General features: G+C 39.1%; 2 protein-coding genes across 2 annotated transcripts; one reads left to right on the top strand and one right to left on the bottom strand.

The window, feature by feature from the left end:
* Positions 1–313: 313 nt before the first annotated feature.
* Positions 314–6,839, top strand: LOC135157841 (muscarinic acetylcholine receptor M3-like). The gene is made up of 2 exons (XM_064114850.1): positions 314–1,668; positions 3,292–6,839. The coding sequence occupies exon 2, from the start codon at positions 3,312–3,314 to the stop codon at positions 4,683–4,685; it is 1,374 nt and encodes a 457-aa protein (XP_063970920.1). The 5' UTR covers positions 314–1,668; positions 3,292–3,311; the 3' UTR covers positions 4,686–6,839.
* LOC135157842 (zinc finger protein 593-like) lies at positions 6,682–13,900 on the bottom strand. Its single transcript, XM_064114851.1, has 3 exons — positions 13,282–13,900; positions 9,647–9,709; positions 6,682–9,122 (listed from the first exon to the last, which is right to left on the bottom strand). The coding sequence occupies exons 1-3, from the start codon at positions 13,473–13,475 to the stop codon at positions 8,966–8,968; spliced, it is 414 nt and encodes a 137-aa protein (XP_063970921.1). The 5' UTR covers positions 13,476–13,900; the 3' UTR covers positions 6,682–8,965.

The following is a 13,900-nucleotide window of genomic DNA, read 5'->3' as shown; positions in this document are numbered from 1 at the left end:
AGGGGTTGAGGGGGTAGTCAGAGGTAGAGAAAAGGTTGGAGAGACAGGGTGGGGCCGAAAGAAAAGGCAAAAGAGGGGGAAGATAAGGTGTCGGTAAAAAAAAGGGGAGAAAAGAGAAAGGAGAGCTGAGAGTTTAAACGGGACAAGAAAGTAAATTGAAAACAAGGGGGGAACATAAGAGGTGGGAATTAGTCGGATACTGGGCAAAGAGAGAGAGATAGAGGAAAGACTAGAAAATGGGGAAGGGGTGGAAAAAATTTACCAAAAATTGTTGAAGTTTGTTCAGATGAAAAACAAGAGAGGTGGCCGGGGGGGGGGGGTACGTATATATCAACAAAAATGTAGAAATGTTGTAGGGCCGAAAAAAGCTAGCCTTTGCTTGCAAACAAATATTTTCTCTCAAAAGGGGCCGGATCCCCCACCCCCCCTGATCTGCCACAATTAAATAAATTCATCAGTGTGGTATTCGCCTTTATATACATTTTTCATAAAGAGAAAGATGCAGTTTGCAACCAATTCATGCATAGACGTTATCATGGAATCGAAAATAATGAATCAAACTGTCTTTCGGCCATAGAGAGAGAATGGAGCTGTTATCCAATCAGTAAATTTGTGTTTCAACTCTAATAAATACTCTTTCCTGTATAACGAATGGGATGAAAAAATGACGAGAGCTCATAAATCATTCAATCGATCCAATTCACCTGAACTAACTCATCTAATTATCGCCGGCCTCGCGTTCCGCATGGATTAATTATCTGATGCGACAGTCACACCCAACGAAGCCGATTCCAAAACCGACCGATCATGTCATTCGAAATAACAATATAATTGTGATCGATCTAGACTCGGATCGGTTAGTTTGTCGGTAGCATATAATAGCTTTATTTATCCCCCGAGAGACAATATTGATAGAGTCTGTACTCAATCATCTCATTTATGGCGTATAATTCGATTCGGATCGGAGTATTGAGAGCCTTTTAATTACGTAACCATCGTGTGACGTCATGAATGCAGGGCAAGCAATGTTGCTATGAGAGATGCTGCTTGATCTCAGTCGAGATAGGTAATTAAGGAGAGAAAATAGGAAAATTATTAAAAGAAGGATTGAACGTTCTGCTCTGTACGTCTCCTAATTCGTGAGCAATGGGGCAAAGGTTGTATTTACACATTTTGGGCTTAGCCTAATAAAATGTCCTCGGGAGTCTCTGTTTTGTAAGGTACATTATTGGCGAGTTTATCTGAATGGATTATTGTTGGTTTGTAGTACTGTTGGATAATACCCTTATTATGGTATGACGTTTTCATCTCATCTTTTCAATCTGCGATCAGGGTGTGCACGTATTCGGCAGGTTTAACGAAATTGTAAAATAATTTTGCTATTATATTTGCTGCGATGGCTTCGTTACCTCGAATGGATCAAAGTGGTGATCAAACTGATTCTCATGCTTTTGATTGTTTTGTTTTCGAAGAGTTGTTTTGAATAACTCTGGCAGAAACCTCGTTCGACAACGCCGTTGACGTAATGTTCTACGATATAAAGATGTGACCTATATATTGACTGTATTCTAAAAAGGCAATGAAACTCCAATAATTTGTAGAAGGAGAGTCAGCCATGGCTAATTTCTGATAAGTTGCAGTGGAAGAATTATAGAACATTTCTTTCGGGTAAGTATACGTTGTTTTCATTAAGATAACCTAAATATATTTGTGTATGTACTACCACGACTACCCGAGGGAAAATCTCTGTTTTGATATTATAGATCGATAAAAAATAATCTGAATCTAAATTTCATGGATGTTTTCTCTCTGTTTACCCCACCTTAATTCTTTTAATGAATTATATTTTCATACCTTCGATTCCTCGTATATGTCACATATTATTTATTTCCGTCGGCAGCGAATATAAAGAAAAATAATGCACATTTTTCATTCTCTTGCCATGCAGTGTATTCAAAACGGCCTCAAATATAAGATGCGTATTAAAGGATTCATAAAAAATAATAAAGTTTGCGTAGGTGCACAAAAAAGGGAAAAAATGAAATGAGAAGCACTGGATCATCGATATGTGTATTACAGAAACTATAATGATATAATGATCAGCGAAGGTTTATTTTGAATCCATTATGAAAGGGAAGAAGCCATATTCATTATGACCATATTTACACCAGCGAACAAATTATAGTTGAGCATATATACCTCTCTCAAATATTACGAGTTTGCTGACTCAATAATCATGTATTAATAATAACTCGGATGATGCGAGGTAAAAGAAAATCAATATATCACGTTCTGGAGACGTGTTTCATAAAGCAAATAGGAGACAGACAGTAGGCCTACACGATATATTCATGGCCGTACGCATTTTCCGGGGGGGGGGGGGCAAGACGCATAACAATTTTCGAGGAAAATCGAAATTGAGGGACCGAAGTAACTAAACTAGTCATGTGAGCGCTTTTGCATTTTTTAAAGGGCACTGGGAACGATTTTTGAAAAGGGGGTGCAGAGTTTGAAAAAATTATACCCCCCCCCCCGATTTCCATGGGGTGCTGCCTTATGGTGTATAACCAAAGACCTTATGATAATGTGTATAACATACACAGCACCCCGCGCTTCCCAGGGCCATGGTGATTTTCTAAAGTTTGATTGAAGGATTAAGTTTACACCTTTGGTGAGGTTTGTGAAAATATTCATTTAAAAAAATGGCAAAAAGAAGCTGCTGAAAACTGCTTATCTAATAAAAGAGAGCCAATGGAGTAAATTAGCAAGTCAAAAAGGGGCCTAAGCTTTCGATCCTAGCAGAATCTTCGTCGGAGGCAAAAAAAAAAGCAAAAATATAAGTTTTCAAAATTTCTGCATCACCCCTGAGGGGTATTCCCAGAATAGGTCCCGGTTTCTAGATCTTCAAAAAGAAAAGTGTTTCTTGTGTCAAATTTTTCTTAAGTTCTTTGAATTAATGACCTCCATGTTTCAATGCTTAAGATTGTCATATACTTGACGAGATATTTATCTTGCCATGTCGGCTCAATTAGACACGTTATATTGGCAAGTCGACTCCACGCCTCATTTGGTGAGACACGTACTGTCGACTTGTCGTCATGGCGGTATAACGATACCTAGCCATCACTGACTTTTCAAAGTAAAGTATCACGCCATGTCGACATAATAATGGTATTAGATCGACAAGGCAAATCAAATATCTCGCCATTGCATCAAGCAGATGACACTTTTGAAAGCTTTGATCCTTAAATTTTCACCTGATCGCTAAACATTTCATGTTCTTCTTGGCAGATTGACTGACGGCAACCACAATGGAAGGGTCTATTGCATATTACGGGCCAACCTATCAATCCGACAGAGGGCATGGGACACCGATCATTGATCAAATGACGTTATCATCCAATACGACCTCTGATGATGACATCACAGATTATCAACCATCCATCGCGTGGTTGGCCATCGTACCGCTCGTCGTGGGGACGATCACGATCGCCACGGTGGTCGGCAACGCACTCGTGATGGTGGCTTTCTGCAAGGATCCCCGCATCCACAGCCGCGTCGCCAGCCTGCTCATCTTAAACCTCGCCATTTCTGATTTCATCATCGGATTAGTGGTGCTCAGTGTTAACCTTTCTTGGATCACGTGGAACGAGTGGCTTGGCGGGGAGTTCTGGCTTCTCGGTGAAGTCTTCTGCAAGATATGGCTGATCATCGACAACACGGCCACATTGTTGTCCGTATTCACGATCATCCTCATCAGCCTCGATCGCTACTGGCTGCTCACAAAGAAACTCCATTATCAGACTTTCCAAACGCGGAAGCGTGTCTTGGTGACGATAACCATCCTTTGGGTCTCAACCGCGGTTGTCTTCACCATCCTTGCGGTCGGTTGGCCGTACTTCACCGGTGAACGCAACGTCGATTTCAGTAAAGAATGTGAACTAGACATGGCTTACAACGTATACGCTACAATCGCGCTGTTGATTTGCGAGTTCATTATACCTCTCATAATCGTTATTGGTCTGAACATCGCAGTTTATATTAAAATAAGAAAACGAGCAGAGGGCTTGAGTCAATTGAAGACAAGAAGTGTAGATCATTCTAAACGAGAACAGAAGGTAGATACAGTAGAAATGAACCGGTTACCATCTCCTATCGAGTCTCCAGTTTCTTTATCCCATGTCAGTCTAGTAAACACATCCGCTTCGAACCATGAACTACGAGAACAAGTCAACGAATCATCTTTTGTCAACGGTGATGTCAAAGACTACCAAACGATGCCTTGCAACCGCGAACTTTCAAAGACTTTGAACAGCGTAGCAGAAGCGCAGAAACGCAGACGGGAGTTCGCGCGTCATCGACGCGCAGCGACAGTCCTTGGAATTTTGGTGTCAGTGTTCATAGCGTGCTGGCTCCCATATCAAATTGCAAACATCGTAAACGCCATTTGTGACGAGTGCATATCGGATCTTGTCTGGGAAATAGTAAATAATATCTTGTGGTGCAATTCGTTCATCAACCCTTTCTTATACGCAGCCACCAACGTTCACTTCAGGAGAAATTTCATTATTCTGCTTGGGCTTCGTAAGTGCCGATGTTTCAGAGCAACCATGCAGGTGGAAGCTCGACCAAGCTCAACGGTTGAACAAATCAGACCGAGATATCGTAATACGCAAGAAAAGTAATAAGATAATTGGCATCATTTAACAGCACTCCACCATAACTGCGTGCTGATAACACTATTAACAGGACCACTGTGAGTCATCTGAAAGCCGAACCATATCTTGATCCAATGACTGGATATAAAAGCATCGATTTGTAAACTAATATTATTTTCTAATTAATGGAACACTGAATAAAAGCAGATTTACATTACATCTCTTTTTGCTATATCTAAATCTTCAGTGGTGTATCGGGGGTTGGGGTGGTGGGGGTAAATTGCCAATTCGTCCACTGCCAACTCGTCCAATCACCACATGGTCTACCTTCATTTAGTCTAAAGCCATTCCGTCCATCAACATTTCGTCTAACAACCATTTGGTCTAATCATCACTTCGTCTAATCACCATTTTGTCTATTACCAATTTTTCCAATAACCAGTTGGTCTAATACCCATCTTCTTTTTATTCATTTTGCACAATTAACACTTTAGTTTAATTAGACCAACTGGTATATGGACTAAATGGCTATTGGACCAACTGGTTATTACACGGAATGGCATTAGACTGAATGAAAGTAGACCATGTGGTGAGTAGACCAAATGGTAGTAGACAAGTTGGCAATTGGATGAATTGGCATTGGAAATAAACCGTTGGGGGGGGGGGCACAACAATTAAAAAAAACATGAAAAATGGAAGGAAATTGAAAATACAATTTTTCCTTGGAAATTTCATCTCATGAACGAACTGAGAAGCTACCAAATAATCGTCTTGATTTTTGCCCTTGCCCCCTCCCTTCACAACTCAGTTTTAGACAGCCCCCCCTCCCCTCTCTCACATGGTTTTTACTCGACTTGCAGTTGATCTACCCATGCATATGGGCCCCGTCTTACAAAGAGTTACGATTGATCTGATGATCAATCACAACTATGGACGGCCAGCAATGTCAACATCTATTATGCATGTTTGTTCAAAATATTTTCTAGCTATGATGTATATTCATGCATTCATTGTTTTTTAAGATTCACTGCGCTTCTCTTTGCATACAAAGGACATTGTGCAAATCTTTCATTGAAAAAATTATGATATGGTTGGATTTCCATAGAGTTGCGATTGATCGGATCAATCGTAACCCTTTGTGAGACAGGGCCATGGTCTAACTATCAATTTTGTCTAAAAGCTTTTTGGTCTTCTCCGTAATTGATCTACTACCCACCTAGTCTAATTGTCAGTCTAAAATTGCAATTCTATTTTTTGCCCCCAAATCGATCGTAAGTTTTGAAATGTATTACCAATTGGCGATTGATTTCTAATCTGCTTCTTAAAACAAGCAGTATGATCTAATTTGTTACAGTTAAAATGGATCCATCAATTGTAAAATTGCAACAGAATATTTGCAATTGATTGCAAATATTTTCTTTTTAACACCCCCTAATGCCAATTTGGTTTGATCTCCATTTCGTCTACTATTTCATGCTTTGTTAAATTGAAATTCGCTTCATAAACAGTGCATCTAACCAGATTGACTAAACAGAGTTAGATAAAATGGGCAGGCAGAGACTTACTCGAAATTAGACAGAATGGTAACTGGACAACAGTTGGATCAAACGGCTAAAAGATGAACTGGTTATACATGAAGATGAATTAGGATTAGACCATGTGGGATGAGACCAAATGGGCCAAAAGATACTGGGCTCCGTCTTACAAAGAGTTACGATTGATCCAATCAATCGCAACTATGGACGGCCAGCAACGTCAACATCTATTTTGCATGTTTGTTCAAAATATTTTTTAACTCTGATGTATATTCCGTGCGTTTATTGTTTTCTTGAAAATTCACTGTGCTTCTCTTTGTTTACAAAGGGCATTGTGCAAATTTCCTGAAGAAAAAAATTATGACACTGATGGATTTCCATAGAGTTACGATTGATTGGATCAATTGTAACTTTTTGTAAGACGGGGCCCAGCACATTTTTCTGTGAAACTTTACACCCTGTACACTAAAACACAATTTGTAAAAAAATTGCAGTTATAGTTTTTAATAATTGTTTTGTACATTTCGCCTTTCGTAAAATGAGAAACAGTAAATAGGGGCTAAAAAGTGGATTACCTTCTCAAAACATACTGTTAAAGTGTAGAAATTCACAATAAAATTTTGACAGAAAATTTCTGAAATTGCTATAAACCGAGTCTTGTTTACTTCGTTTATAATATAATAACAATCATTAAGTAAAATAATGTGTTTCTTGCAATTTATTCAAAATAAGCTTTAATTTCTTTAACCCTAAAATGGCCGGGGGGGGGGGGGGTGGTTGAATCAACCCCCCCTCAACATTTTCTGCGATCATTCTGCCGCGCGACATTCTTTGACCGCCCCACTCGCAGAGTTTATACTTTTAAATCCCGCGCATCTTTTGAGACCAAATTTACGACGCCCGGGTACGTGGATCCGAAATTACGCAACATTTTGTAAGTGCATGTCAGACCAAAAATTGTTCCAAAACGTGATTTTGTGTACAAAGTCAATGCAAATTGAGTTTTCTCATCTTATTCATAAAGATATGATTATTTTTACTTAAAACAGCTGAAAGCAATTGATTTTAGCATAATTATGCTTCAAAAAGGTTGTGCAATAAATCTGGTGAAAAAAAACAAAGAAAAACAAAAGGTTGAAAAACAAAGAAATACATAAAAAATTCATAAAACAATAAAATACATAAGAAATTGATTTCCAAACCAAAGTTTTTTTCAATTGCCATTGTTAGGAATGCTACAAAGAACATTTTTACCAAAAATTAGCATTCTAGGAGCTTTATTTAGTGAATTAGAGCAAAAAGTATGATTTATGCATAAATTAGCATAATTCATATAAAATAAAATCTCATTATTTTGGAAAATTTTACCATACAGCCTTGTAGATTATATCGCTCACTACCAGCGTGCAAATTTTTGCGGCGCTCGCGCGATCGGCGGTCGAGATCTCAGGGGGGGGGGGGGTTGAATCAACCCCCCGGCCACAGAACAGCCCAAAAAGCCCGGCCTAGTTAGGGTTAAAATCCAATGTACGACATGAAGAGAGATCAATCAGGCAGGGTAGAACACTGAAAATATCATCTAAATCAGGGGAGTGTTTCATCAGCATTTTTGTCCGACGAGTTTTCAGATCTGACAATTTTCCTTGATGTTGATTGGCTAAGAAGCACTGTTACTATGGCAACTGTCAGATAAAATGGGACTTGTCGGATAAAACGTCTGACAAGTCCTTTATGAAACGCTCCCCAGATGAAAAGAAATCTTTAAACTTGCTCAGTTGTTAAAAATGAGATATTACGCATCACAGAAGGTAATGGGGAACTTCATGAATTCCCGTGAAAAATGTAATATCATAATTCCTGATTTATTGGACATCCCCTTTATAAACATTTTTTTCTAATTGAATTCTTTGATAATCAAATATTTGAACAATTCTTTTATAGCAGGGGCTGCAGAATGGTTTCGAAAATTGGGGGGGGGGGGAGTCAAAATTACATGTAAGGGGGGTGACCATGCAAAATATCACAAACAGGTTTTTGTACACGGTTTTGGAAAAAAGTGTGGGGGAGGGGGCTGAACACCCCCCCAGTTCCGTGGTCCCTGTATATTTCTTATATAAATGGATTACAAACGATTGTGAAATGTGATGGCCAATGTGAATGGCCCATAGGATTCATGCAAAGGGTTCCAAGGAAGTTAATTGTAGGGAAAATTTGGTCAAAAAAAATATTTTATCAGTGTCGAGTTTTCCACAACTTACCAAACAATAAATTTCTTTTCCTTCTTCCAAATGAAATAGGGGCAATGCTAGATCGGTTTTAACATGTGACAGGTACATGCACATACATGTATAGGGTGGGTGTGGATGGACATGTACCATCAAATGTGCAAATACACATCCAATCACTTGGGAGTTGGAACCATATAAAATCTGTTTGACTTACATGTAGAAGAGGAACAGATATTTTGCACTATCTGATCTTAAAAAATATTGCTTGAATATGGTCAAATATTGACTTCTGTAAGGTCTACTTAAGCAATTTTACTTTTACATCACTTATTAAAGAACCATTTTAGGTTAGGCCTCTCTCTCACAAACATCTAGTTTTTGTCTTGGTCTGCATTTATAATCCATGATTACATTGATCTTTGAAAGTATTGCATCATGAATGTAGTCTCTTCATTTATTCAGTCAAACTAAAATTTTTGCTGTGTTACCCGTAGAGGGATCATTGTTCATTTGACTGATTTCCAGAAGTGGTGTTCCCCAAGGATCATGTTTGGTCCCTCTTGTCTTCATCCATATTCACATCCTGTTGTGTAGCCTGTTGGGTAACCATTACTCTCTTCTTAGGTGGTTGATATGATCCCATCCCTGCAGCTGCTTCGGCTTCTTTCTGTGTGTAGGGCTCCAACTCGAGCGCTTTCAATCTAAGGTCAAAGGTCAAAGTTAAAAAAAAACATGATTGACAAGCTTGCATTAACACTTCAATATACAGATAAGCAGATCTGTTGCATTTCTGATAACGAAACATCAAATATTCTCTACTTTTCATTTATCCTTTGAATAAGCAATATCATAATCCAAGGCCAGGAGATGTTGTGCATTCCCCGATTGTATGGAATAAGGAAATGAATGGGCATGACCATCCATATATCAAAATATAATAATATTATTTAAATTCCATCCATGTAAAAAGGCCATGTCCATCATTACTTTCCCTATTCTCATGAGTTACTGTCATACGTCAAAGTGGTGTTTAATAAAATAGCGACATGAAACAAATTTAATGCAAGATTTAACCTGTGGCAGAATCGCACCAAGAGCAAAATGATGTGCATTGAAATCTTTTCTCATCTTTTAATAAGGCGTATATTGTATACAATATGCGCAAAAGCAATTACATATGATTTTTTTCATCTAGTTTTTAACTCTATTATTCCATAATGCTTACCTCCGTTTATGTGTCTTGCTTCGAAAATGATCCTTCATTGCAGACTCATCAATGAAGTATCTCCTGAATTATGGAAAAGACAAACCAAAATTAACTTTATATTACACATCAAAATCAGAATCATTTTATTGGCACAAAGTTGAAAGGAATTCGAGAAGTACACTGTAGTAGGCCTAAACGTTGAGGACGTGACTGTGGGTGACGACAAATTAAACAAAAGTGCAAAAATCTCCCCCCCCCCCCAGCTCAATTTGCACAATTTACTATACTCTTCTTGGTGCGAGGTTAGTATACTAATACTAAAAACCTCGCACTAGTGTGAGTGGATCTCGAAGTCATCTTTCAAATTCTTAGACATCGCTTTGCTATAATTTTGATATGGACTGAAGTTAGCGACCAAATCATGCGAACACGCGGTGAACGCGAACGAACGGTTGAGCCGTCTGTAGGCACATCTTTTGGTCGCTAACTTCAGTCAATATCAAATTATGGCGAACAATAACAGATGTAGACAGGCACTGATATACTGTATCATGTGAACACTTCCTTTAATCTAGATTGTATGCTGTGTGAACACAGCCTCTATGACTATAGACATTCCCCTCTCTTGGATACAAGTATGTTAATGACAATGCATCCCTTTCTATTATGTTAGCCTTAAGCTGCTGCATTGGGCACTTTATAGGGGTCTATTGTAATATCAAGCCTTGCTCATTGATGCTTGGCAGTGGCATAGCAGTAACTCCGAGTAAGGCACTGGGTATAATTATAAATAGAAAACACAGTTTAGTTGAGAGAGTAGTTGTTTGAGTTTGCTTCTAATGGATCCATCGCTGAAAGCGTGTACCATCTGTCTTGTGGATGTGACATTCCCCGGCAGTATACATACTCCAGCTAGGACCCCACAGAGCGCTCTGCAATGGTAGCTTCGCATCGCTTCCAAGCTTCAACAAGGCCATCAAAGTACTCCGTGATCCATTATTAAGCCGGTTAGCTTAGTACATGTAGATAGGCCACAATACTACACAGATAACGTCACAATTGAATTGGAGCCAAAATACAGCCGTTCCTAATCCGATACGGTAATAATAATCGCCTGTTTGGAAATACGGTGGGCATATTGTTTATTGACCTCCATCTCCATGACCTCTAAATCAGTAAACTAGATAAAGGTCTAAATCTGAGCTGAGTCTGAGAGACTTGTCATGACAAAAATTGTGAACAATTTCTGGTGGAGAAATTTTTGCTCAAAGTCGGCCTGTGCGAAACTGCATTTAAGCCATTACATAAGCGCCCTTTATTTTAAAACGAGGCACAGCATTCTGAATCAGCTCAGACTGCTACAGTTCACACTCAATGTCATTGACTCAGTATGGCAGTGAGTCCAAACTTCGCGTGAGTCCATACTTCGCGAACGGCCATTATCTCAAAAAGTAGCCAATACCCTTAAAATCTGACATCATCCATGTGAAAAGCGACCGAAAATTATCCCTTGGCGTAATTTTCTTTAGGATGAGTTCAGTATTCATGAAAATATTGACAAAAGATCAGCAAATTTGTCACCGTTAGCGCCCGTTCCGAAGAAATCTAGGGACAGTGATTTTCCACGATCGCGGAAAACGGACGGAATTCACGGAAAGGGCCTTTTGAAACGGAAAGTGGCATTTCAAACGGAAAATCACGGAAAACGTATTTTCCCTCAAAATACACAGAATAGCAACAGAAATTACTCCAAAATCATAACAAAATGAGAATATTAAATGGCCACAAAACCCCAGAAAACACGATCTCACTTCGCTACTATCATGACAATTCACACATCGTGACTGCACTCGACATCAGCACACTCGATTGTACCCCGCACCGTACCCGTACCCGGCCGGCTGCCGGCCGGGTTGGGCTTCACATGCACACATATCATTCAACTACACGGTCGTGTGTTGCTGCCCTCTACGTTTGAACATGTAACAGCACGATATCGTGGTCTTAAAATCCAAGATAGCGGATTGGCAAAAGCCGTTGACTGATGATAACGATGTCCAAAAAACCCCAAAATTATCGATGAAATATCATTTCACCGTGAAATAATGCTAATAATGTGAAAGGTGAGGATGTATGCATGCTAAATGGGTTTGTAAAAATATTTTATGCACCCGCATAGATCCGATTAGAACGGATTCTATTGTGTTGTTGGTACAGTAGCAGACACAAATTTTGACCAGTGCGAGTGTTTTGTACGTGTTGTGATTTTGCTATTCAATGTGTAAACGGAATTGTCACTTTTCCGTGTGTACAAAGTCTATGGGGAAACGGAATTTCCGTTTTCTGACATGCTGAAACGGAATTTGAGATTTTCTGAAACGGAAAAGGCAATTTTTTGAAACGGAAAATCGCTGTCCCTAGAAATCTGATATTCTCAACAAGCAAGCAGAAATAAAAAATGTGAGTTAGAATGTGGTATGGTTGGAACTACCCCTTATCGACCACCTAATCTTCTAAGCATCGTATCTGCGAAAATATTCATCAATTTTACCCAGTTTTCGTCTCATTTGTGCAGAAAATTGAGCAGATCAGATTCCCATGTTTCGCTCGGCGACTCCGATTCAATCCGCGTATATATCGACGAACAACGAATACGACGATTTTACATTTGCTCATTTGCACCCGTCTTTTGAAACCGACCACCCGCGATACACTAAGTTTACGGCCGATTCTTGTCGCGGTGGCGAAATATTTTTTCTCTTCCAAATCAGTTCTATGATGTAAACATGCTAAATGATCGTCTCACTACTTCCACTGCGAGCTCCGGCACATGATTCGACGATTGACGACGGATATTTGTTCTAAAGCCGTTTCCTATCGGATTTCTTGGTTTTTCAGCGGGGTTTGGGTCTGGTCAATACAATTTTGATTAATTCTACTAAATTTTTACTTTTTGTTGATTCTTTTTTTCTCATAAAATTGATTCTTACCGTTTCTATGGACACTGCGCCTACTCTCCCGCGCGTATCCTTTGTAATACGCAATAATTTTAACGCGCGCAAGGTGGTCGGTTTCAAAAGATGTGGTCGATATGTGGTAGTCTCACCATACTGACCGATTCTATAGCATTTTGCTGTCAATCTGATATTAATATTTCACTTTTTGAGCTTGAATTTTTGTTTTAATCTCCATAAAAACTTTGATCCACGAAGTTAGGTCACACTTTTTCAGAACGGTTTTCCAGCACAGCACGCATTTGCTGATCGGAATAGAATTTTGAGATCGCGATACCGGCGAAACCCCTTGACCTACTTTACATTTTCGTCAATGATTTTATAAATTACGACCTTGCCGTCAATGTGGTATACAATTTCTTGAATTGGTTTTGTATAAATTGTGAACATTTTGTGAACAAATTTAAGCCTGATGAACATTTTTGAAAAGTCCGCGGAGTTTGGACACCCCATCATACTCATGACTCATGCTCATTTATTTTTTCATCACGGTCACACTTCACGGAATGAAATACCCCGCCCCCCAAAAAAAAAATAGAAAAGGATACTCTCACAATCTCACATGCCCTCACTTTTGTCTCTCGTGTGAGAGTATGTGTTTTTCTATCGTCTTACAGTGTCAAGTCTCATCATACTCACGCGCAATGAAGACAGTAATGTTGTGCTGATCCAGGCTTGTCAAAATCTATTTTTTGATGCAGCAATCTTTCCGCATTTCGGGGTTTCAAATCCTCGTCAATTTCATCCAAGTCCTTGGTTTTCCTTTTTGTTCTGTACTTTTTCTTGATGTGTGTGTATCCCCGATGGTGTCGTTTTCGTGCTTGTCGAGTCATTTTTATCAGAGAAGAGAAATTTTAAGCTGAAAACAGAAGTATAAATGTCACAACCCGTCTTGAAGAAACCTCAGCATCCATATGCACACTGCACTGCACATGCATTGCATATGTAGACGTAAAGCACAGCTGCTAAATTTACATGCTGCGCTGCGCTGCGGAAGCGACACGCGCACACTGAGAAAATGAAGGTAGAGATTGAAATTCAATGCTCAAACAGTGTTTAGATTTGCAGATTTTGCCAAGCTGCGAAATGATCAATTTATATTGAGAAAAGTATAGGGGATTTGATTGTCTCTATACCTATATGACCTGTGATTGTCTCATGTTTCTTGATATTTCCTTTCTGAGAATTGAGCACCCCCTAAAAAATAGGCAAAAAAAAAATAATAAACACCCATAACACAACAATACATATATACACT

This window comes from Lytechinus pictus, unplaced genomic scaffold (assembly GCF_037042905.1).
Source record: "Lytechinus pictus isolate F3 Inbred unplaced genomic scaffold, Lp3.0 scaffold_20, whole genome shotgun sequence".
NCBI classification, from domain to species: domain Eukaryota; kingdom Metazoa; phylum Echinodermata; class Echinoidea; order Temnopleuroida; family Toxopneustidae; genus Lytechinus; species Lytechinus pictus.
This window is presented reverse-complemented; position numbering and strand designations above follow the sequence as displayed.